The sequence below is a fragment of the Somniosus microcephalus genome, chromosome 2, assembly GCF_052327205.1.
Source record: "Somniosus microcephalus isolate GS21.2 chromosome 2, FLI_Smic_1.0, whole genome shotgun sequence".
In the NCBI taxonomy this organism is placed as follows: domain Eukaryota; kingdom Metazoa; phylum Chordata; class Chondrichthyes; order Squaliformes; family Somniosidae; genus Somniosus; species Somniosus microcephalus.
This window is the reverse complement of record NC_140988.1, coordinates 4,243,040-4,269,261: the sequence shown is the minus strand read 5'-3', so window position 1 is coordinate 4,269,261 and position 26,222 is coordinate 4,243,040. Positions and strand designations below refer to the sequence as shown.

Here is a 26,222-nt window from a genome sequence, read left to right as displayed (position 1 = left end):
CCGCCTTGGCTCCGTAACCCTCAATACCCTTGCCTAACAAAAATCTATCAATCTTAGTTTTGAAAGCTCCAATTGACCCCCAGCCTCAACAGCTTTTTGGGGGAGAGAGTTCCAGATTCCCACCACCCTTTGTGTGAAGAAGTGCTTCCTGACATCACCCCTGAACGGCCTGGCTCTAAGTTTAAAGGTTATGCCCCCCTGTTCTAGACTCCCCCACCAGAGGAGTTTACTCCATCAAATCCTTTAATCATCTTAAACACCTCAATTAGATCACCCTTCAATCATCTGTATGGTATTCCTGCTCCTCTGTGAACCACCCTTTCAATTGCCATGACTCCAGCACTAATGAACGTGAGCCATGTACTGGACTAGCAGCCTACTAACATGGATGGGAGGCAGGGAGGGTCTTTTGAAGCATTGCGAGCAGTGTCTGTAATGTGTGAGCCGGAGCATGTAGCTACACTGTGAGCTAAATTGTGTTTTACTACCTCAGTCCCACACGTCATCCTGTTCACCACTATATACATGTGTAAACTTTCATGTTTTAAAATGGTAAAATCTTGAAAAAAAAATTGGTTGTAGGAAAAGTCTGGAGTTTAAAGGTTTGAGTAAGGAACTTAATCTGGATGTTCAAGTTATATAGTTTAACTATAAACATACCTTAATCCACACAAAAAACACAACCACTGCAGCCATGTTGTTAAACTGAATCTGCCAATATGCCAGAGACTCGAGGTTCGGGTATGAACTGTGGTTCTCCAGTAACTCGCCGAGTAACTCGTTGACTATTGATGTGCGATAGATATTGATGCAAACTGCTACCAAGGACAGCTGGGAAACCAAGAACAAAAAATTACTACTTCCGCTGAATCAACATCGCAAAGTTTTACAGCGTGGATCAATGAGCGTTTTAATTGGGGTTAGGAGGAGAGGGCAGAGCAGCCCAGAATCAGAGCCTGCAGTCATGTTCATTGATTAGCCGACCAACAATAAGAACATAAGAAACATAGAAGATAGGAGCAGGAGTAGGCCATTCGGCCCCTCGAGCCTGCTCCGCCATTCAATGAGATCATGGCTGATCATCCAAATTCAGTACCCCGTTCCTGCCTTCTCCCCATATCCCTTGATCCCTTTAGCCTTAAGAAATATATCCAACTCCTTCTTGAATATATTTAATGAATTGGCCTCCACTGCCTTCTATGGTAGAGAATTCCACAGGTTCACCACTCTCTGGGTGAAGAAATTCCTCCTCATCTCAGTCCTAAATGGCTTACCCCTTATCCGTAGACTATGACCCCTAGTTCTGGACTCCCCAGCCATCGGGAACATCCTTCCTACATCCAGTCTGTCCAGGCCTGACAGAATTTTATAGGTTTCGATTAGATCCCCTCTCAATCTTCTAAACTCCAGCGAGTACAAGCCCAATCGACCCAATCGCTCCTCGTACGTCATTCCTGCCATCCCAGGTATCAGCCTGGTGAATCTTCGCTGCACTCCTTCCATGGCAAGAACATCCTTCCTCAGATAAGGCGACCAAAACTGCACACAATACTCAAGGTGCGGTCTCACCAAGGCCCTGTACAACTGCAACAAGACATCCTTGTTCCTGTACTCGAACCCTCCTGCTACGAAGGCCAACATACCATTTGCCTTCTTAACCGCCTGCTGCACCTGCATGCTTACCTTCAGCGACTGGTGCACAAGAACACCCAGGTTTCTTTGCACTTCCCCATCTCCCAATCTATTGCCATTCAAATAATAATCTGCCTTCCTGTTTTTGCCACCAAAGTGGATAACCTCACATTTATCCACATTATAGTGCATTTGCCATGTTTCTGCCCAATCACCCAACCTGTCCAAATCGTACTGGAGTTTCACAACATCCTTCTCACAGCATACCCTCCCACCCAGCTTTGTGTCGTCTGCAAATTTGGAGATACTACATCCAATTCCCTCGTCCAGATCATTAATATATGTTGTGAACAACTGGGGTCCTAGGACCGATCCTTGCGGTACCCCACTAGTCACTGCCTGCCACTCGGAAAATGACCCGTGTATTCCAACTCTTCGGTTTCTATCTGCCAACCCGTTCTCTATCCAAGTCAGTACCTTGCCCCCAATCCCATGTGCCTTAATTTTACAAGTTAATCTCTTATGCGGGACCTTATTGAAAGCCTTCTGAAAGTCCAAATACACCATATCCACTGGCTCTCCCTTATCTATTTTACCAGTTACATCCTCAAAAAATTCCAGTAGATTAGTCAAGCATGATTTACCTTTTGTAAATCCATGTTGACTTTGTCCGATCCTGTCACTGCTTTCCAAGTGCTCTGCTATTACATCTTTTATAATGGACTCTAGCATTTTCCCCACTACCGATGTCAGGCTTACCGGTCTATAATTCCCCGCTTTTTCTCTACCACCTTTTTTGAATAGTGGGGTAACATTAGCTACCCTCCAATCCATGGGTACTGTTCCAGAGTCTATCGAGTTCTAGAAGATGACCAGCAATGCATCTACTATCTCCAGGGCCACTTCCTTAAGTACCCTAGGATGTAGATTATCAGGCCCTTGAGATTTATCGGCCTTCAATCCCATCAACTTCCCCAACACCATTTCCCTACAAATACTGATTTCTTTCAGTTCCTCCCCCTCATTGGACCCGATGTTCCCCGACATCTCTGGGAGGTTATTTGTGTCCTCCTTTGTGAAGACAGAACCAAAATATGTATTTAATTGGTCTGCCATTTCTTTGTTCCCCATTATAAATTCCCCTGATTCTGACTGCAAGGGACCTACGCTTGACTTCACCAATCTTTTTCTCTTCACATATCTATAAAAGCTTTTACAGTCAGTTTTTATGTTCCCTGCAAGCTTACTTTCATAATCTATTTTCCCCCTCTTAATTAATCCCTTTGTCCTCCTTTGCTGATTCCTAAATAAGAGCAGGAGTCAGCCATTCGGCCCCTCGAGCCTGCTCCACCATTCAACAAGATCATGGCTAATCTTCTACCTCAACTCCACTTTCCTGCACTATCCCCATATCCCTCGATTCCCCTAGAGTCCAAAAAATCTATCGATCTCTGTCTTGAATATACTCAATGACTGAGCCTCCACAGCCCTCTGGGGTAGAGAATTCCAAAGATTCACCACCCTCTGTGTGAAGACATTTCTCCTCATCTCAGTCCTGAATGGCCGACCCCTTATTCTGAGACTGTGACCCCTGGTTCGAGACTCCCCAGCCAGGGGAAACATCCTCCCTGCATCTACCCTGTCAAGCCCTGTAAGAATTTTGTATGTTTCAATGAGATCACCTCTTATTCTTCTAAACTCAAGAATATAGGCCTAGTCTACTTAATCTCTCCTCATAGGACAATCCCCCCATCCCAGGAATCAGTCTGGTGAACCTTCGTTGCACTCCCTCTATGGCAAGTATATCCTTCCTTAGGTAAGGAGACCAAAACTGTACACAATACTCCAGGTGTGGTCTCACCGGGGCCCTATATAATTGCAGCAGGACGTCTTTACTCTTATACTTAAATCCTCTTATAATAAAGGCCAACATACCATTTGCTTTCCGAATTGCTTACTGTACCTGCATGTTAACTTTCAGTGATTCGTGTACAAGGACACCCAGGTCCCTCTGAACACCAACATTTCCCAATCTCTCACCATTTAAAAAATACTCTGCTTTTCTATTTTTACTACCAAAGTGGATAACTTCACATTGCTCCACATTGTATTCCATTTGCCATGTTCTTGCCCACTCACTTAGCCTGTCTATATCTCCTTGAAGCCTCCTTGCATCCTCCTCACAACTTACATTCCCACCCAGCTTTGCACCATCAGCAAACTTGGATATATTACATTTGGTCCCCTCATCCAAATCATTGATGTAGATTGTGAATAGCTGAGGCCCAAGCACTGATCCTTGCGATGCCCCACTAGTTACAGCCTGCCAGCCCGAAAATGACCCGTTTATTCCTACTGTTTTCTGTCCGTTAACCAATCCTCAATCCATGCTAGTCTATTACCCCCAATCCCATGAGCCCTAATTTTGTTTAATAATCTCGTGTGGCACCTTATCGAATGCCTTCTGAAAATCCAAATACACCACATCCACTGGTTACCCCTTATCTATTCTGCTAGTTACAACCTCAAAAAACTCTAATAGATTCGTCAAACATTATTTCCCTTTCATAAATCCATGCTGACTCTGCCTAATCCTATTATTATTTTCTAAGTGCCCTGTTACCTCCTTAATAATAGATTCTCACATTTTCCCTACTGCTGATGCCAGCGACACAAATCAAGACACAAGTCTGCAGTATCGCTAGTTGGGAAATCTGCTGAAGCCAGAGGAAAAGTGAATGGCTTTGAGCAACAACTGCGCCAGTGTGGAGGCAAGACGCACGAGAAGGAGAGATCAGCAACGGCACAATCCCCCAGGAAAGTTGCTGTGAGGCTCGTGGCAGACAATGTCTGTCACGTAATGGCGTGCACAGTCATCAACACACCCAGCTACCATGGAATTATGCTCCCTTCTTTGCTGGCACAGCCACCCTCGAGTACAGCACACTACCGCTGTAGTTGGAAAATTCACCACTTGTGAAGGACAGTTAAATGACTTCATTCTTCTTAACCCAGGGGAAATGAACTTTTGGACTACTGATCTTCATAATATTACATCAAAGAGAAAGGAAAGGGAGGGAGGTGGCAAGCAGGCATAGACCTTTTTAAAATTTATTCACGGGATGTGGGCGTTGCTGGCAAGGCCGGCATTTATTGCCCTTTCCTAATTGCCCTTGAGAAGGTGGTGGTGAGCCGCCTTTGCAAACCACTGCAATCCGTGTGGTGAAGGTGCTCCCACAGTGCTGTTAGGGCGGGAGTTCCAGGATTTTGACCCAGCGATGATGAAGGAACGGCCGATATACTTCCAAGTCAGGATGGTGTGTGATGTGGAGGGGAACTTGGAGGTGGCGGTGTTCCCACGCGCCTGCTGCCCTCGTCCTTCTGGGCGGTAGAGGTCGTGGGTTTTGGAGTTGCTCTTTAGGAGGTATTTATATAGCTCTTTAGGTCTTGAGAAATGCCGCAAAGTGCTTCACAGAAATCACTTTAAAAATGCATTTACTGTTCTGTAAACAAACAAGGGAGTCAATGTGCACACAGCGTGATTTCACAAACAGCAGTGAAACTACTGGCCAGCTAATCTGTTGGGTTGGACACCAGAAAAATCCTATCCTCAAATAGAGCCACAGGATCCAACACCCATCTGAATAGACAAACCAGACCTGGGCTGTAGCTCTCATCTAAGAGACGACAACTCTAACAATGCAGCCTTGAGTTCTGCACTGAAGCATCAGCCTAAATTATGTGCTCAAGTCCATCAGCGCGATGAACCCTCGACCTTCTAACTCAGTTCAGATGGTTCATAATCAATAAATAAATTCTCATCTCCACAGATGATGCTCTCACACCCAAGCCACCAAACTTTTCTTCCAAGATCTTATCACCAAGATTTCCCTTCCTCGTAATTGGTCATTAAAGTTACCAGCAATCTAAATACAGGGTTCTGAATCTGGAAGGATTATACTCTAATTTAGGATAATATTTTATAGCTTACTCACAAAATCCTAAACCAAGATTATTACTACATGCTGCTGCCCATTCCCACCCAACAGGAACATCACTGCTTCTTTATTCTGTAAGGTGTCCTGCAGAAAAATGACAGGCCTTGCACCCTGTAGGCAGATTACACAATTTGTGTTTATAAATAGTAAGCAATTCCATAGCTTAGCCGAGACATTTAGTGCTAGAAATTCAGCTGCTTTGCGCCTCCCGTTAGCCCACCTGCCGGGGGAGGGGGGGGGGGTGGTAACGGGGCGCTAATGGGTTACCGACCAGACGCGGCGAATTCACCGACACACACGAACTTCCGTGGCGGTTTTGCACTGGCGCCAACACTTACCGCCTCGCTCTGTTGCGCCCCGTAGATCATGATGTCATCAGGTGCGCAGCGCCCCGTTACCAAAATTTGCTCCCGGCCCCTTCTGCATCGCCGGGGGCCAACAGCGGCAGCAGCAGCAGGTGTTGTCATCACCTCAGCTGGCCACTTGGGGAGCGATATTTAAAGGCAGCGGTGGTCAGGTAGGGCAAACTTTATTCTTCGCACCAGTCTAGTGCCTGCTGAATGTTTTTCACGTCTGATTGATGCACAATTACTCAACCCTCCACTCAGTGCTTGGGGCTATAATGCAAGTCACGTAGGTCCCATGGCCCCACAGAAATACGAGCAAGAATCTTGCATCCCATCATTGGCCCTTCACTTTAAGCAAGGGAAGGAGCCTCTGATGCCGGCAGCACTGCACTGAACATTCGTCAATGCTCTGCCGCTACCACCCCTCTCACACACGACCACCCCGAGAGAGGTGGGAGCGCTTGATTTAGCGCTCCACCTCCCTCTTGGAGCGCTAAAGCCGAACTTCCTGGCAGGAGAAGGATTAGCCCCTGGCACTACTTTTTCAACTTTTGCAGAATTTCTAACCCCATGAGCCTTAAATAAGACCCTCAGACACTGCACTCAGGTCAGAAATCTCAGAAGCCCCTTGAAGCTTTCAGTTTGGCGCTCGACACAGCTTCCTTGATGACTGGGAAGTGGCCATACTTGGAGATCCTGAGGATGTGGCTGGCAGTCTGCTCATGGGTAATCATGCAAAGTGCTATTCTCACCTGCTTCTTCACGGTCTAAAGTATAAAGACACTTGGTGCAGTAACCTGTCTACTATGACATAGAGACATTCATTGGAGGGATAACTAATGCCTGACAAAACTATCCTTCAGAATTCACAGAACCAGAAGCAGCAATGTTGTTCAAGTCTTTGTGAAAAAAAGACAAACTTGCATTCTTCCAGCGCCTTTCACGACCACCGGACGTCAGAAAATGCTTTACAGCCAACAAAGTACTTTTTGGAGTGTAGTCACCGTTATAATGTAGAAAACGCAGCAGCCAATTTGCGCACAGCAAGCTCCCACAAATAGCAATGTGATAATGACCAGATAATCTGTTTTAGTGATGTTGATTGAGGGATAAATATTGGCCAGGATACCAGGGAGAACTCCCCTGCTCTTCTTCAAAATAGTGCCTTGGGATCTTTTACGACCACCTGCGAGAGCAGACGGGGCCTGGGTTTAACGTTTCATCTGAAAGATGGCGCTCCCTCGGTACTGCCCCACCCTCAGCACTGCACTGGGAGTGTTGGCCTAGATTTTTGTGCTCAAGTCTCTGGAGTGGGACTTGAACCCACAACCTTCTGACTCTGAGGTGAGGGTGCCACCTGCTGGCTGACACTGTGGTCTTGTTGTATATAGGCTGAACCACCAGGAGCCAGCAAACTCCTGGAAAATCAAACTTCTAGAGTTTCTCTTATCCAAACTGGGTGCCTGGAATGGAAACAGCAAATGCCAAAACCATCCAAAACAAAGTTTGCCTCAGCTAATTAACATGGTCCAATGCCATCTATTTTAGCTTGATTACATTTACGTCAAATGCGTTTGGAAATGAACCTCCACACAACTGGTCTGGCACTTATGGCGAATCTATAGGATGGCATCTCACATTAGAATTTGGCCAGTCTAAAATCTTATTTTTTGTTAAAATGAATTAGTTTGCAATTTCCATCAGACATTTCGACTACTATCCAGTAGTTAGTACAGTTAGACAGCGAAGAACCTTCCTTCACGCTTCCACAACAATGTGCTTCAGCCCCAAATTCAAGAGAATACCTTTATTATGTTAGTGTGACATCTTTTGTGTCCCACACAAGCCAGTTTTTGGCCTTTTTGCACAAGGCTGATAATTGTGTCAAATTAGAGGCAACTTTGCTCAAAACTAAACTGAAATGAGACTGCCCAAATACACTTCTCCCCTCAGTCTGTGCGATTTGAAATGAGGTGCCAGAGATGGACGGCTGGGAAATTGAAACTGTCCAAAATTTCTGACATTACAAGTGACCACACTTCAAAAAGTACTTTATTGGCTGTAGAGCGCTTTGGGACGTCCTGAGGTGGTGAAAGACGTTATAGAAATGCAAGACTTTTTCTTTTATATAAATGCTAACATTTAGTCAGCATTTTGGGCAGTTTTAGCAGATAACGCAGCAAAATGAATGCATCATATTCACTGCTGGACACCTACCACAATGATCAGAATATCCAAACAGTTCCAGACACTCTTGAAGTAATGCAGCTTGTGAATGTGGATCTCCAGAACCTCCTCGACTATGTAGTAAAAGATGAAAATACAGAAGGCAATTTCACAGGCTGCCAGGAAATAGTCAAATGAGGAGATGTAGCGAATAAGTTTCACTGTCTGAAACTGCCAAGATGAAAGAGCACCTCCTGTTGCCGGGAACTCAACCACCAACCTGCGCATTTGGGACAAAAATCAGCTTTTGAAAACACTGATCATTAACAATGACTAACACGAGCGGATTCCCGATTTAACAGAGAATACATTAAAACATAATACAAGTGAATGTAAATGGACAAGATACATCATACTACCCACACAGTCTGCATGATAAAAGGATAAATGCTTGCATACACTTAACTGAAAAACGTACATTATATCTGACGTGCATGGCCGCGCCTACAGGATTCATCGGAAGCCTCGGCATGTATGACTGAGCTCAGTTCTTACATCGAGCGGAAAGAGATTAAAAAAAAATTTTTTTTAGGGCCAATAACATTATTGAGGCCGAAGGTGCAGATGAGAATGTTCAAGCTCAAAATAAAGTAATTAGTGAACAAAAGCTTCAGCCTCCTAAGAGCCACGTGCCCCGAGGTCCCTTGTGGGCGGGGGGTCACAATCTTCCGCTGTACTTTGAGAGAGAGATCGGGGCAACCCCCAGAGGAATGACGTCAACATCCATTTCTCCGACAAGGGTACATAAGAACTCCTGCAGAAATGCTGGGCCACGATGTATTGTCGGAGCCATAGCCTCATTCGTTCCTCCTCAATAATCTGATGGACGCGGGCAGTCCTTGTACCTACGGCGCACCTAAGAAACATGAACCACAGCTTCATCAGTGTCTTCAGTCACTTCACCGAGATTCCAGCGTGTATCCCATCTGCTCTGGGTTTCTTCAAGTCACTTTTCTTTACCGACTGCTCCACATTGCAAGTTTCTTAGATCAGGATTTGTCTACAATCGACTTTCACAAAGACATCTTCACATCTGTCGCTTTCTGATTTCTCATACTTTCAAATATTAAAAGGCCTACGCTGTCCTTGGTACTTGTGAGGACCAATGATAATTTTGTGCTTTGACTAATTTTGATCCTTTTTTTTTATATAAAAGATGGCAACTTTCATTATAATTTTGAACTACGTTGTAAAAAAAAAAAAATCCCACTTCTGATTTGTCCCCTCGCCGACCATCAGAAAGTCTGAATTATGTCTATTCCTCTTCACTCAAAGTTGATTAATCACAATTAAAATTGTGCAAAAAAAAAACTGTTAGGAAGTAAGCAATTTTAATCCCAATACTGGATAATTCCTTTTTTTTTTACAAGCAAAAACTAAAGACTTTGCATGAACATGATTGTAGAGTGATTGACGAGGGATGACTTGCACTGTGCAGCTGGGTAACACAGCTCGCCACCAACTGCTGATTGTAGAGTGATTGACGAGGGATGACTTGCACTGCGCAGCTGGGTAACACAGCTCTCCACCGACTGCCGATTGTAGAGTGATTGACAAGGGATGACTTGCACTGTGCAGCTGGGTAACACAGCTCTCCACCGACTGCCGATTGTAGAGTGATTGACGAGGGATGACTTGCACTGTGCAGCTGGGTAACACAGCTCTCCACCAACTGCTGATTGTAGAGTGATTGACGAGGGATGACTTGCACTGTGCAGCTGGGTAACACAGCTCTCCACCAACTGCTGATTTATGGCATTAACCTACCTACAGAGCACAATACAGGTACAATCACATCTTCCTACCCTTAAGCTACTGCAGGCTGCGCCACCTACGAGGAAAGCCAGTGAAACATTACAGGTACTTTGTTCTTTTAAAAATTCTAATGGCCCGTAATTTGCGGTCAGCTGCGAATCAAAGGCGTTCGCCGCTGGCCCCGAAGTGAGCTTCCCACAAAGATCTGTGGCGAGAAGATGGGCTTTTCCGACGTCCAGTTGAGATCCGAGAGTTAACAGGGAATCCCAAACGCGAGCTGCTGTGATGTCAACAAGTTGTCTAAGCAGCCAATCACAATGCAGAATTCTCACAGACCGGGAACCAGGAAATGAAGAAATAACAGAAAATGCTGGAAAAACTCAGCAGGCCCGGGCAACATCCGTGGAGAGAGAAAGAGAGTCAACGTTTCAGGTCGAAACCCTTCGTCAGGACTGAAAAAACACAGGAAATGAAACAGATTAAAAGGCCAGTTTGGGGGCTGGGAAATGGGGATGAAAGAACAAGAGAAGTGAAGAGACATTAAGAGGTATTCAAAACCAGACGAGATGGTGAGCGGACTAGTAAAGAGACAAAAGACGGCTCTAGATTAGGTGTGAAATGTGCTGGCAGAATGAGAGACAGCTGCCATGTGGGAGAAAGAAAAGGGGGGGGGGGGGCCAAAACAAAGGTGTGGATAAAAAATAAGTAAAAATGTAATAGGGGCCGAGGTTATGATCTGAAATTGTAAGTGAAGAAACTCTTTCGATTCTGACTTTTTTTTTTAATGTTAGAGAGCAAAAACAAAGATTGGGGCTCTTACACGGGGAAAAGGCAAACCTGAAATAACGATGAAGACTTTTTTTTAAATTAAAAACTTTAAGTTTCATTAAAAAAAAATTTATTTTTTTATTTTTATTAAAATGGATAAATTTGACACTCCACAAAATGTTAGAGTTTTTCAGGGCCGTATCGTTTGTTTAGCAGTCAATACGCTGTTAAAGCCCCAGGAACACCTAACCCAAAAGGGTCTAACTGTTAATGGGGAATTTAACTGCGGTATTACCGCGGAAGAGCCGAAGTTTTCGTCAGTTTTCCTGATTTCCCTGATTACACGGATTGCCGGCTGTGGGTGGAGTCACAGCGCAGCCAGTGTCGGAGCAGCGAATGACTGACTGCAGCTTCAGGATTTCCCCGTTAGGGTGCGCTCGCGCTACATCCTGAACTTGTAGATAGTTTCAAAGGGGTACGACCCACCGCAAATTCCAGGGCATCACGTTTCCCGCACAGCTGACAAACGAAAAGACATTTACAATTGCTGGCCGTACCTGATCACGCAAAACAAGTTAATGTTGGCGTTGTAGACAGAGAAATCGATCAACACAACCCGGGTGCCTCGATCAAGCCAGAGATTCTCCTTCAGCACTTTTAACTTTGTTGCTGTTTCATCTCGGTTTCTCGCCAGGTCCGAGTAATATCCTGCTCCACTGTAAGTAGCAACTAAGCCCCAGTAGCTGGTCTCTTTCAAATCTCTCGCACTTGTATAAATCCAGCTGCGTTTTGTGGAAAAAAAAAGTAAAACAATTACCTCAAAAAAATATTTCTGCTTACAGTTGAAGATACAAAACTCTTCCTGCAGCAGGGTTCCACAGGGTTTGTTCCAGCAGCCGTTCTTTAGTGACCCAGGACAGCAAGTGTTAGCAGACTATTAGACTAGGGACGATCTCTCAGCTCAGCCTGATTGTGTCTTCAACTGATTGACACAGACGCTCACTCCCCTACGCTCACTCCCCGAGTCATGTTTGAGATGCCAATCCAGAGCAGGAATCCTGGTGGATTATTTTGGGTCCCCTCCCCGCTTGTAGTGTCGTCACTAAGGCAACTTGTGGCACCACCACGACAACCTGGCTCAGCACAGACCAGGAGTCTGTCTGGCTCGATCTGGCTCTGCACCACTCCTCGCGGCACGACAACCAACTATGGCTATCGAAGCATTTGAAAAAGATTTAGTGAATTATCTTAAATCAACAACTGGAACCAGTTGATAGTCAGCATTAGAAATAACCTATAAGAAATCACCAGTGTGTCAGCCGTGGCTCAGTGGGCAGCACTCTCACCTCGAGTCAGAAGGTTGTGGGTTCAATTCCCATTCAAGAGACTGGAGCACAAAAATCTAGGCCGACACTCCAGGGCCACACTGTCGGAGGGGCAGTACCGAGGGAGGGCCGCACTGTCGGAGGGGCAGTACCGAGGGAGGGCCGCACTGTCGGAGGGGCAGTACCGAGGGAGGGCCGCACTGTCGGAGGGGCAGTACCGAGGGAGGGCCGCACTGTCGGAGGGGCCGCACCGAGGGAGGGCCGCACTGTCGGAGGGGCAGTACCGAGGGAGGGCCGCACTGTCGAAGGGGTAGTACTGAGGGAGCACCGCCTTTTGGATGAGACGTTAATCCGAGGCCCCGTCTGCCCTCTCAGATGGAGAAAGAGCTCATGGCACTATTTCGAAGAAGAACAGGGGAATTCTCCCCGGCGTCCTGGCCAATATTTATCCCTCAATCAACATTTGGGACGTCCTGAGGTTGTGCAAGGTGCTATAGCAATACAAGTTGTTCTTTCTTTTTACCAGTGGAGTTCAGCTTTAGCTCCAAACTGAGGAAGATGAAACTTAGACGTGATCCCACCAGAAAGTACACTCGTAGAGGTGGCTCAACAATTGGGCTACAACCCCAATTCTCTGACCCACGCCCCTTGAGAGTACGGATTATAGAATTATCCCGTATTTCCTTCTCAAAGCTGTTCAGGGATTTTAACGTCAGTGTCGATCCACTTTGCTATAAATGTATTCAAAGCACAAAACCAAATTTACAGCCTGAAAATTCACAAGCAGGATAATGCTTAGGGGGAAACAGTCACAGCAACATCCATCGCCTTTAGTGCACTGGGCAAATGTCACCATTGAGGAAAGAAACTCAGGATCCAAGCAATCCCATATCTAATGTCCAGCACAAATTCATTTTATGAAGAATAGGTCTTCAATTATGCTCTACATTGATCAACCTATAAAATGATGCTCATTATAAATAATTTTCATAGACCTATAGCAGGAATCAAAAGTAAAATGATACATACGCTGTTCCATTCATAAGGCCAAATGATGCAGTATCTTCATTTGCAACTGAATAGACATCATAGCATTCCCTGATTTCATCTTTCAGGTCTTCATGTATTTTACAAGATTCATTCTTCACTTTCAGCTGCCTGATACGAGGCACTCCCAAAAGCAGATTCTCATAATAAATGAAACTTCTGTTCTCAGCCAGTGTTTCATTATTGTACCACAGGTCCCAATAAAGCCCGTCGAGCAAAGGACCGTCTGTGAACTAGGAGAGAAAAGAAAATTAACAGATGCACATTGGGTTGCGTCCAATTGTCCACACAATCTACCAACAGCTAAACAACCTTCTGGAAGTGTGTACAAGTGATCTTTATTCAAATTATGAACAATCTTCTAATTTCTACTTGAATAAGATTCTCCACCCCACAAATTTATACAAGGGGGTTATTTATGCATTCTATCCAATTGGATTGGATGAAGTTCACAAAGTATTTATATGACGCCTTTCACGACCACCGGACGTCCCAAAGCGTTTTACAACCAATGAAGTACTTTTGAAGTGTGGTCACTGTTGTATTGTAGGAAGCGCAGCAGCCAATTTGCGCACAGAGCAGACGGGGTCTCGCTTTAACGTCTCATCCGAAAGACGGCACCTCCGACAGTGCAGCGCTCCCACAGTACTACACTGGGAGAGTCAGCCTGGAATTTTGCGCTCAAGTCTCTAGATTGGGAACCCACTGAGTCACTCCAGAGAACTGAGCATGAAGACCTAGGCTGACACTCCAGTTTCAATACTGAGGGAGTGCTGCACTGTCGGAGGTGACATCTTTCAGATGAGGCGTTAAACCGAGGCCCTGTCTGCTCTCAGGTGGATGTAAAAGATCCCATGACACTATTTCAAAGAAGAGCAGGGGAGTTCTCCCCGGTGTTCTGGCCAATATTTATCCCTCAATCAACATAACACAAACAGATTATCTGGTCATTACCACATGGCTGTCTGTGGGAGCTTGCTGTGCGCAAATTGGCTGCCGCGTTTCCCACATTACAACAGTGACCACACTTCAAAAGTACCTCATTGGCTGTGAAGCGCTTTGGGACGTCCTGAGGTCGTGAAAGGCGCTATGTAAATACAAGTCTTTCATTCTAATATTAATTCCCACGCTTGTAATGGAAACTTGCCAAGTGGTAAGCATACCCTCCCACCAGTGGCTACGCTATAGTGCCTCAGCTTTGCGTCTCCCAGCTCCTTAGCCTGTACTGCACAGAAACTATTCCCCAAATAACTCAACTTCTCAAATTGCCATGCGTTTTGCTATTTAAACTCTTCTTTACCTGCCTCACCTCATACATCCCCCTATCCCCTTCCAACTGCACTGCCATCCCTGGAAAAAAAACTCTCCAAGTTACTTACAATTGCACTTTTAAGCTGCCAACTGCCTAGCCTTCTTGCAATAAATGAAAAGTTTGATGTATCCAACTTCTAGTAACTTTATAAATAAATAAGACCACTAATTAAATTACAAAATACAAGCAGATATGAGGATATGGATTCTAGAAACTAAACTACTCATAACCAATGCTCCCCCTAATTTTAAATTTGAGCGCGCTGTCCCTTTAACAGGCTGCGCAGCCCATTCATCGGTCCCGGGCTGCATGGGACCAGCAGACAGCTGTGCGGCCGCGCAGCCCAGAGGAAATGTCGCTCGTAACAAACCCCGTGTAATAATATACTCTGATGTATCTTCCAAACATTTGAACAATTTGCAGTTTCCCCCAATAGCATCGATGCATTTAAGGGGAAGCTAGATAAGCACATGAGGGAGAAAGGAATAGAAGGATATGCTGATAGGGTGAGATGAAAAGGGATGGGAGGAGGCTGGTGTGGAGCATAAACACTGGCACGGAGCTGCTGGACCGAATGGCCTGTTTTTGTGCTGTAGACTTGGCGTAACTCGATGTACCACAGAAACATAGAAGATAGGAGCAGGGGTAGGCCATTCGGCCCCTCGAGCCTGCTCCGCCATTCAATGAGATCATGGCTGATCATCCAAACTCAGAACCCTGTCCCTGCCTTCTCCCCATATCCCTTGATCCCTTTAGCCTTAAGAAATATATCCAACTCCTTCTTGAATATATTTAATGAATTGGCCTCAACTGTCCTGTGTGGTAGAGAATTCCACAGGTTCACCTCTCTCTGGGTGAAGAAATTCCTCATCTCTGTCCTAAATGGCTTACCCCTTATCCTTAGACTGTGACCCCTGGTTCTGGACTCCCCGGCCATCAGGAACATCCTTCCTGCATCTAGTCTGTCTAGTCCTGTTCAGAATTTTATAAGTTTCAATGAGATCCCCTCTCATTCTTCTAAACTCTAGCGAATATAAGCCTAATCGACCCAATCTCTCCTCATACGTCATTCCTGCCATCCCAGGTATCAGCCTGGAGATCCTTGTAGTGAAATAGCAAGCAATGGGGTTTGCTGCTCAATTTCTCCAAGGGGTTCCTGGGATGGGGATGGCACCATTGGAAAGGCCATCAGCAATGTCCAGGGTTAAATCCTGAAGATGTCTCACCATCCAGAGATTTGGGAGCCCTTCTGTTTTTCAGTTTCTCTCTTCAGGCCCTGCAGAGGGTGCAGACCATAGAGTCACAGAGTTATACAGCACAGAAAGAGGCCCTTCGGCCCATCGCGTCCGCGCCGGCCATCAAGCCCTGTCTAATCTAATCCCATTTTCCAACATTTGGTCCGTAGCCTTGTATGCTATGGCATTTCAAGTGCTCATCCAAATGCTTCTTGAATGTTGTGAGGGTTCCTGCCTCTACCACCCTTTCAGGCAGTGAGTTCCAGATTCCAACCACCCTCTGGGTGAAAAAGTTCTTCCTCAAATCCCCTCTAAACCTCCTGCCCCTTACCTTGAATCTATGCCCCCTTGTTATTGACCCCTCTACTAAGGGAAAAAGTTCCTTTCTATCTACCCTATCTATGCCCCTCATAATTTTGTACACCTCAATCAGGTCCCCCCTCAGCCTTCTCTGCTCCAAGGAAAACAACCCCAGCCTGTCCAGTCTTTCTTCATAGCTGAAGCGCTCCAGCCCAGGTAACATCCTGGTGAATCTCCTCTGCACCCTCTCCAAAGCAATCACGTCCTTCCTATAGTGTGGCGACTAGAACTGCACACAGTATTCCAGCTGTGGCCTAACTAGCGTTTTGTACAGCTCCATCATAACCACCCTGCTCTTATATTCTATGCCATGGTGAGAGGTGAGAATGTGGAACTCGCTATCACAGGGAGTGGTTGAGGCGAATAGTATAGATGCATTTAAGGGGAAGCTAGATTAAAAAAAAGCGAGGGAGAAAGGAATAGAAAGATATGTTGACAGGGTGAGCTGAAGACCGAGAGGAGGCTGGTGTGGAGCATAAACACTGCATGGATCAGCTTCTGTGCTGTAAAACTCCGTCATCTTATGCTGTCAGAATATTTTTTTTTAATATAAAAGAAGTTTAGTATTTTTGATTATGCTCATAAAGAGCATTAAGGACCTGAATAAAATTGCATCGAAGAATGACAACAGTTCCGAGAATGGGAGGATTATTCCAAATAGCTCAGACACAGGGATGATGGCAGAGAGCAATTGGCCCATCCACAGCGGAGCTGGTGCACAAGTGATGGGCTCTGTTCCGACGCTCCCTCTGTGTTGCCCCTCTGGCGGTGCGGCGCTCCAGTAGTGCCACTCCGACAGTGCGGCGCTCCCTCAGTACTGCACTGGCGTGTTGGCCTGGATTTTTGTGCTCAAGTTTCTGCAGGGGGATTTGAACCCACAACCTTCTGACCTCAGGCGAGAGAGAGTGCTACCCACTGAGCCACAGCTGCCACCAGTGAGTGTGTAACGATACTACGTTCTCCTCCTCTCCAACCTTGCTGGATATTTGTGTCTTTTGGCAGGGCTCTTTCCAAGTGAATCCATCACTAATTGTTGCCCTTGCTATTCATGCTCCTGCCTTGATTGCACTGACTGGGGATATTAAAACTGAGGAACGTGAAATCGAAGCAAAGCTGCTTTGTATTGGTGCTGGCTTAGTGGGCTCCTCGGAATAGGGAGTCTGAGCAGGCTCCCGGTGCTTGGACTAAATCCAGCTCCAATATCCTCGTGGCAGAATTGTCGACCCTGATTCTTGTGGGTAGTTGGGCCTGTTTCTGTGCTGTAGACTCGATGTAAAACTAAATACTTACCTGGAGTTCAAGATTGCTCCTCTGATAGAAAGATTGGAATAGACCATTGTCCTTTTGTGGCTGCGGTTTCACTCATATTACTTTTAAAGCATCTAATCTGCAACTGTACCTTCCAGAAATCATCCATGTTGGACACACTCCTGAAGTTGGTTCTCTCATTTTCGGAGAAAGGCGTGTCCAGGAAAAGACTGGACATGACTTTGGTGTAGTAGTACATATTGGAGCTGACCATCCCATAGGTCACTGCAACAGAAAGACAAAAAGTGAATGGAAATCTTACTGTTTTACTGTTCACTCTAACTTTTAAACTAGACACACACATTTTAAACCAGCTCCTGGGGTCCTCCTGCACGTGAAAGCAATGATGCACAAATTTAAGTGACTGGGTCTGTTGAACTGCATTATTTGAGGGGCTTTTGCCATTCGCTGCGATACCACCGTGCTCCGTGAGATGGCAAAAATCAGGAGCAACATCGACCTTCCCATTCACGACGACTCGAAAAACCCCACCACGAAAGCACTTAAAATCGCACCGGCCATACATGCTGCTATCAACACACTATCCAGATGGACGGAATCGTGGGACGCACGCAACATAAAAAACCAACGCCTCATCACTGACCCAACAGCAGAGGTGGAGCAGGCTCGATGGGCCAGACTCGATGGGCCAGAGCGCCTACTGCTCCTAATTCTTATGTTCTTATACTGTATATTACACCCTCTGCACTTCGCTCCCATTTTGGAGGACAGTCAGTGATTGGGATTCCAGTGGAATCCCAATGTGATCAGTACAGGAGACGAGAATGCTGCAAACATTAGCCGAGAAGCTAATCTGCACAGTATTATTTATCTGCTATCTTAAATGGAGGTGTTGAATAATTTATAATAAACAGGGTTAACTCCTCCTTTGTTAAAATAAAGCTTGGTAGATTTTAACTATTGGGGGTCAAGAAATGTGAATACTGTATAAATTAAAAGGCACTCAAAATTGAGTTTCTGCTGGCTCAAACTGCAACCATCGAATGTAAAACCAGAGTTTCAACTCCTTCACGGTGGATCTTATTTTCCTCAATATATCGAGCTTGAGACTTCCATGCTATGTCTCGTTTGTCCTACTCTCAACAAGACCAGACTCTGCGACCTTGTGGCTGTGATATGACCGCCCTTTCAGGCAGCATTCCAGATCACAACAACTCGCTGCGTGTAAAAAAAAAAAAAAATGTCCTCGTTTCCCTTCTGGTCCTTTTGCCAATCACCTTAAATCTGTCTCGTCTGGTTACCGACACACCCCCCCCCCCCCACACTGGAAACAGTGCCTCATCTCCTCATTTACTCTATCAAAATAACTCTTATGTTAGCTTTCAGTGTGGAAAGTAGGATCTGGTCTACCCAGGTTCACAGCACCTTAGCCATTGCATTCATTTGTTTGCAACAACCAGGCAGCTGGGATAACCAAGCACCTCTGTTTCCACCACAATGTGTGGCGATCCAGGAGCACGAGCCCACAGTATGCAGAGTGGGGCAATAGGTGCACTATACGATTCATCATTAGGAGGGTTAATTATTCATCCTTTGTGGATGGCAGAATCCCAGACCAGGATTTTTTGTGTCAGCTGTGGCTCAGTGGGCAGCGCTCTGGTCTCTGGGTCAGAAGGTTGTGGATTCAAGTCCCACTCCAGAGACTTGAGCACAACAATCCAAGCTGACACAAAAATCTAGGCTGACGGTGCGGGACTGAGGGAGCGCTGCACTGTTGGAGGTTCCGTCTTTCGGATGAGACGTTAAACCAAGGCCCCGTCTGCTCTCTCAGGTGGATGTAAAAGATCCCACAGCCACTATTTCGAAGAAGAGCAGGGGAGTTCTCCCCGGTGTCCGGGGCCAACGTTTATCCCTCGACCAACGTCACTAAAACAGATGATCTGGTTATTATCACATCGCTGTTTGTGGGAGCTTGCTGTGCACAAATTGGCTGCCACGTTTCCTTCATTACAACAGTGACTGCACTTCACATCGGCTGTAAAGCACTTTGGGAGGTCCTGAGAGGCGCTATAGAAATGCAAGTCTTTCTTTTAACAGAGCTTGATTCTGATCTCAAGCTTCAAAAAAGAAAACTTGCTTCACTTTGTATCCAGATGATCCACATCACGGAGTCACATGTAGACAGCCCTGCAGAAAATGCTTTTTTCCCTTTCCTCTTTTTCCACCTATTTTCTCCTTCTTCCTGAAAGCACATGTCTGGAATGTTTTAAGTTCCAGCCGCCCTTAGTATTTTGCACGATTTGCCACTTTCGCAGGTGAACTCAACTAAACAGCGAGTGTGAGCAAACTGTCCAACCCATGGGTGCCATCTCAGCCAAGCCGGATTTGTTCATTGCTGAACGTCCACAAACTGGCATCGCCATTAATGATCAGGAACTGTGACTAATTCTACCCTCCCTAGCACATCCTGGGGACTTGCAGTGAGGGGAACTAGGGGCAAAACCCACACCCCACCACTCTTCGGTGCAGTTTGCTGAACCACTAACATGCTCTGCAACACCTCTCCGTTAATTACTGATTTTCTTCAATAATCTTGTACTTCAAAGACCAACACAAATCCGCAAGGAGTTGATGGGTTGAATGGGGAGAACAGCCATCACTTTATTCTTAGCAAGTATCCAAAACAGATGCAAAACATCCCTTGCAAGATTTCTGCTCGCCAGTTTTTAATCGTGCAAAATAACTTTCAAAAGATCATTCTTGATAATATACAAGCTGATTGTTTTCCAAATAATCTACTGATTATCATTGAACAAATTGACATTAGAATCGTTAATCTCACATGTGAGCATCAGCCTGTCTGTGTCAATGGCACAGAAAGTGGTCTGCCCGCTTCCACCAGGACAGGTACTGGCAAAACATCGATCCAGAGCTAAATAAAAATCGCCCTCGCATTTGATCACGCGAAAATGGTGACGCTCCACTCACAGCATGGCATTTCACCCAACGAGAGCGTAGCCTGCTGAGCCGGGCAGAGGTTACTGTACCCGATTCGGAGTACTCCCAATTTTCTGGCCACTGATTTTAATGGCCAGAGAATCGGTTCGCACCATGTGCTGCTAACATGGCCGATTTTTCAATCTGTGCTGGTTTATGTAGACTCTGTCTTGGGAGTGAAGCATTGCACTTTCAGCACTTGGATAACTGGATTGTATTACAAATCTAATGTAAGGGGCACAAACCTTACTTCATCTCATCACCAACTTTGATCACACTTCGGTGTTAACTTTTCCCATTGTAATTTCCTGATCACATTCCAATTTCAATATTTTAACTTTCATAATTCTGATTTGTGGATAAACCAATCGAATCACTCAATGTTTTAAGAGATTTTCACCTGGCATTTATTCCCTCAGTAACTGAAATTTAGAATTCCAAAATAAAGTTTGAAATAAAATTTAAAATGTAAAATGTTAGATATCAGCCGAGTTTGCGGTTGGAGGCTGCCCGCGGGGAAATGCCGCCGATCTGCAAACAAAATGCCCACGTACCTGGTGGTCCGGAGACTCGCAGTCCTGGGCCTCTCCGGGTACCCGCGGGCAGAGGCTCACGTATCCCAGGGGCGCACGCAGTTCGCAAGCGCCCCGGCATCACGTGGGCCGGCCCAACCAATGACAGAAGGGAATCCCATTCATGTTTATGGGGATTCTGTATGTATGGAAACCCCAGGAGCATGAATGGGAATTCCCCAAAAAGTACACCTAGACAAACAAATATTTTCAAAATTACATTTTAAAATTAATTAAAATGCCATTTAATTAAATATTTAAAACAAAAACTTAATTTTTTGAAAAATAAATGTAAATGTTTTAAAGGGGCTAAAAATAACCATACCTTATTGTACAGGTTTTTTAATGATCATAAAAATCATTTTTTTTCAATTCATTTAAACTCTTACGCTGGTAAAATGCCTCACGCCACGCCTGCTTTTACCAGGCACAACAATTTCATGGGCATTCGCTGGGCAAATAGCGTAACTCTCCGCCCGCAGAGGCCCATCTCCCGGGGATGCGTTGGATCTGCAAGTTCCGGGTTTTCGCACATGCGCTCCGCGTGTGAAAGCCCAGAACTTGCGCGGCCCCTATGGGCACGTACCCACCCATAGGGGCCGTAAATTACGGACCATAATTTAATAATGGAATTAAATTTACACATTCAACTGTCTTTTAGCATCATCATAAAGATTCTACTTCAAGCTCCATCGGCTCTTTCAAAAGCCTGGACTTCGAACTGGATATTTTTACCTCGACAGTTAAGGGAGCTTTCGGTCATATTTGGCCATTCTAAGCATGTGCAGTTTGCAGCATGCAGTCTGTGCATCAACAGGAGTTAGCAGCATCCTGAGAATTCAGGAATTTCTGGGCTCTTTCCAAAAGAAAGAAACTGGAGATTGAATTCCAAAATGTTACTTCAAGCAAGGGATTACATGTAGCGCCGAATACTCTTTTCTATAATGAACTTTTGAGACAGACAGCAGTCACCTTGGATTCGTTGTTGACAGGAAAGAATACAAGATGGTTAATCGAGAATTCATTTCTTTTTTAGTCAGTCATTCGGCTCTATTTTGGTTGTATGTCGAGTTAAAAATCTCCCTTCTGAACTCTTCCAGGTGTGGAAATTTTATATATAAACTTGTGTACAGTTCTGGTCTCTCTACCAGACATACTTGCCTTAGAGGGAGTGCAACAAAGGTTGACCAGACTGATTCCTGGGATGGGGGGGATTATCCTTTGACGAGAGATTGAGTAGACTAGGCCTATATTCCCTGGAGTTTAGAAGAATGAGGTGATCTCATTGAAACATATAAAATTCTTATGGGCCTGGACAGGGTAGATGCAGGGAGGATGTTTCCCCTGGCTGGGGAGTCTAGAACCAGGGGTCACAGTCTCAGGATACAGGGTTGGTCATTTAGGACTGAGGTGAGGAAGAATTTCTTCACCGAGGGTGGTGAATCTTTGGAATTCTCTATCCCAGGGGGCTGTGGAGGCTCAGTCGTTGAGGATATTCAAGACAGAGGTTGATAAATTTTTGGGAACAAAGGGAATTAAAGGATATGAGGATAGTGCAGGAAGGTGGAGTTGAGGTCGAAGATCAGCCATGATCTCATTGAATGGCGGAGCAGGCTCGAGGGGCCAAATGGCCGACTCCTGCTCCTATTTCTTATGTTCTTATAAAATTGCACATGCAATGAACGTTGAGTGTTTTACCATGTAATTTGTGGAAATTTGTGTTTACCAAAGACTGTATAAATCAGCAAACTCACTAATAGAGCACAAAAAGATATATTTACCATTTCTGTGCTGATCCTGAGAAATCCAGAGATCCCCAATCCAGTACTGGCAAACCCCAGGCGTGCCCCCAGTTGTGTCAGTCAGTGTCCCTGCTCATACTAATTGGCAGAACACTTCTGTTTCTTATTAAAAAAAACCTCTGCCTGAAAGGGCGGTGGAAGCAGATTCAATAATAACTTTCAAAAAGGAATTTGATAAACACTTGGAGGAAAAATTTGCAGGGATATGGGGAAAGAGCAGAGGGGGGGGGGGCGGGTGGGTGGAAGAGTGGGTCTAATTGGAGAGCTCCGAGAGCCGGCACAGGTACAATGGGCCGAATGGCCTCCTGCGCTGTATCATTCTATGATTTTGCGCCAATTCCACATACAGGAAACTCTTTCGTATCCGGCACCGACGGGACCGGGATGGTGCCGGTTGATTAAAAATTCCGGATAACGGAGAGGGTTATCTACCGAGGCTATTTTTAACAAAAATAAAAAAATCAAGAAATGTGCAGTATACAGTAATTGGGTACTCACCTACAGAATGTTGTGTTAAATGGATGGTGGAAGGTGCTTGATTAAGTACAGTCCTGCCAGGTGAGGGTAATCCATAACTCTTTAATTAATTACTTATCAGTAAAACAAAACTTATAAACGACTGTATACTGTAGTTTTCAGAGTGAGAATTTTGCCGGTTAGGAGAGAATTCCGGATAGTTAGGTGCGGTTTAAACGAGTTTCCTGTAGTGTCTGATCATTCCACTGATGCCTGACTATGTGGCTGTGTTAGCTGTTTACATAACCTGAAATGAATGATCTCAGCTCATATGAACTCTGTCGGATCCACCCTCGCTAACTTTAGCAGAACTAGTCTTTTGACAAATGTACCAATTAATATCAGTCTTCAACAGCTCAACCGCATTCCACAAAATGAGACAAAAGCTCAAGAACCACAATTATTCCTGAATAGTAAAATATTTAAAAATGACTCATTGGCATTGCTTCCACTTCATTCACAAACTTACTACTAGTTTCAATCAACAGCAAACTAGGCCAAGTACCTAGGAGCACCACAAATCTCATCCTTTAGCATCACAATGGGTCCCTCCTTTGGGGAAGTGGGATTGATTGAGCATAGAACCAAGTAGATGGTCATCAACGTCAAGGGAGCACTCTCCAGTTCTGTAATCTTTGTAACAGCAGTTAGCATATTTGACTCTCTGAGCCCATGTTTTTGCACCTGTGTGTTTTGGTCGCTTGTATCAGGGGCCTCCAGTCAGTCTTTTTTCCAATTGTATCCAAAGGCTCTATTTGAAATATTAACCATCCCATCTATTGTACTTTCAGGTCTGATGTGTCGCCACATCATCCGCGCCATGACAGCAGCCGACAACTGCTGGACAGACCACCGCCTAATCCGCTCCGTCATCTCCATCAACGTAGCCCCAAAAAACCGGCGGCAACAGGAACAATGCCACAGGAAAATCAACGCTGGAGCACTCAAAGACCCTGCTAAGAAAGCCCTATTCGGCCTGCGCCTCACAAACAACCTGACGACTCCCAGTGATGCAGAGACACAGAGTGCCCACAGCGCCTGGTCTGCACTCAAGGCCTCCATAATCAGCACCTGTGAAGAGACGCTCGGTCACTCGACCAGGAAACACCAAGACTGGTTCGACGAGAACGACCAGGAGATCCAGGAGCTAATAAGCCGCAAGCGCAAGTTGGAAACAGCAACAGAACTCGAGAGCAAGAAAGCAGCTCCACAGACACCTGAAGGCCGAGGTCCAACAAAAAACTCGCAACCTAAAGAACAGATGGTGGGTGGAGAAAGCACAGGAGATCCAGCAGCTAGCTGACAACCACGACGTGTGGATTCTTTAGCGCAGTCGAGACCATCTACGGCCCAAGCACCCAAGGTCCTACCCCACTGCGGGCCAAGAACGGAGAGGTACTCATCAAGGACAGAGAGGCAGTCGGTGCCCGCTGGAAGGAGCACTTCGAAGATCTCCTTAACCGAGACTCTGTCTTCGACGCGAGTGTCCTCAACTCCACCCCGCAGCATTCCACCCGCCACCATCTCAGCACAACCCCAGCCCGGCATGAGGTTGAAAAGGCCATCCGACAACTGAAGAACAAGGAGGCCTCAGGAGCAGCTGAAATCCCTGCTGAGGCGCTAAAGCATGGCGGATAAGCACTACTGGCGCGAATTCATGAACTCACTTCTCTTATCTGGAAGGAGGAGAGCATGCCAGGGGATCTCAGACACCGTAATTGTGACCATCTTCAAGAAACGTGACAAGTCCGATTTGGGTAATTAGAGGAGTTTCCCTGCTGTCTGCCACAGGGAAAGTCATCACAAGAATCCTTCTCAATCGCCTTCTCCCAGTGGCTGAAGAGCTCCTCCCAGAGTCGCAATGCAGATTCCGCCCACTAAGGGGCACAATGGACATGATCTTCACTGCACATCAACGACGAGAAATGCAGGGAACAGCACCAACTGCTGTACATGGCCTTCTTTGATCTCACAAAGGCCTTCGACACTGTCAACCGTGAGGGATTGAGTGTCTTCCTCAAATTCAGCTGCCCTCAAAAGTTTGTCACCATCCTCCGCCTACTTCACGACAACATGGAAGCCGTGATCCTGATCAACGGTTCCACCACAGACCCAATTCACGTACGGATCGGGGTCAAGCAAGGCTGTGTCATCGCACCAACGCTCTTCTCGATCTTCCTTGCTGCAATGCTCCATCTCACACACAGTAAGCTCCCCACTGGAGCGGAGCTAATTTACAGAACAAACGGGAAACTGTTCAACCTCCGTCGCCTCCAGTCCAGATCCAAGGTTGTCCCATCCTCTGTCGTCGAATTACAGTATGCAGACGATGGAGGTCGAACTCCAAACCATCGTCAACACCTTCACCGAAGCATACGAGAGCATGGGCCTTACACTAAACATCCGTAAGACAAAGGTCCACTACCAACCTGCCCCCGCCACATAGTACTGCCCCCCGATTATCAAAATCCACAACAAGGCCTTGGACAACATGGACCACTTTCCGTACCTCGGGAGCCTTCTGTCAACAAGGGCAGACGTCGATGACAAGTCCAACACCGCCTTCAGTGTGCCAGTACAGCTTTCGGTCGCCTGAGGAAGAGTGTGTTTGAAGACTAGGACCTCAAACCCGGCACTAAGCTCATGGTCTACAGAGCAGAGGTGATACCCGCCCTGCTGTATGCCTCAGACATGGACCATGTACAGCAGGCACCTCAAAGCACGGGAGAGGTACCACCAACGCTGCCTCCGCAAGATCCTGCAAATCCATTGGCAGGATAGGCGCACCGTCGTCCGTGTTCTTGCTCAGGCCAAGATCCCCAGCATCGAAACTTTGACCACGCTCGATCAGCTCCAATGGACGGGTCACATTGTCCGCATGCCCGATACGAGACTCCCAAAACAAGCGCTCTACTCGGAGCTCCGACACGGCAAGAGAGCCCCAGCTGGGCAGAGGAAACGCTTCAAGGACACCCTCAAAGCCTCCTTGAAAAAGTGCAACATCCCCACTGACACCTGGGAATCCCTGGCCCAAGACCGCACAAAGTGGAGGAGAAGCATC

The 26,222-nt window shown here is 46.0% G+C and overlaps 1 protein-coding gene across 1 annotated transcript in view; it reads right to left on the bottom strand.

Annotated features, from left to right (window-relative positions):
• pkd2 (polycystic kidney disease 2) overlaps positions 1-26,222 on the bottom strand; it is a 62,475-nt gene that overhangs the window by 17,981 nt on the left and 18,272 nt on the right. Inside the window, exons 3-7 of the mRNA XM_086005918.1 lie at positions 17,405-17,538; positions 13,081-13,331; positions 11,284-11,508; positions 8,195-8,423; positions 661-831 (exon numbers count right to left, since the gene is read on the bottom strand). Coding sequence (XP_085862044.1) covers positions 661-831; positions 8,195-8,423; positions 11,284-11,508; positions 13,081-13,331; positions 17,405-17,538 — 1,010 coding nt within the window. The remainder of the gene's footprint in view (positions 1-660; positions 832-8,194; positions 8,424-11,283; positions 11,509-13,080; positions 13,332-17,404; positions 17,539-26,222) is intronic.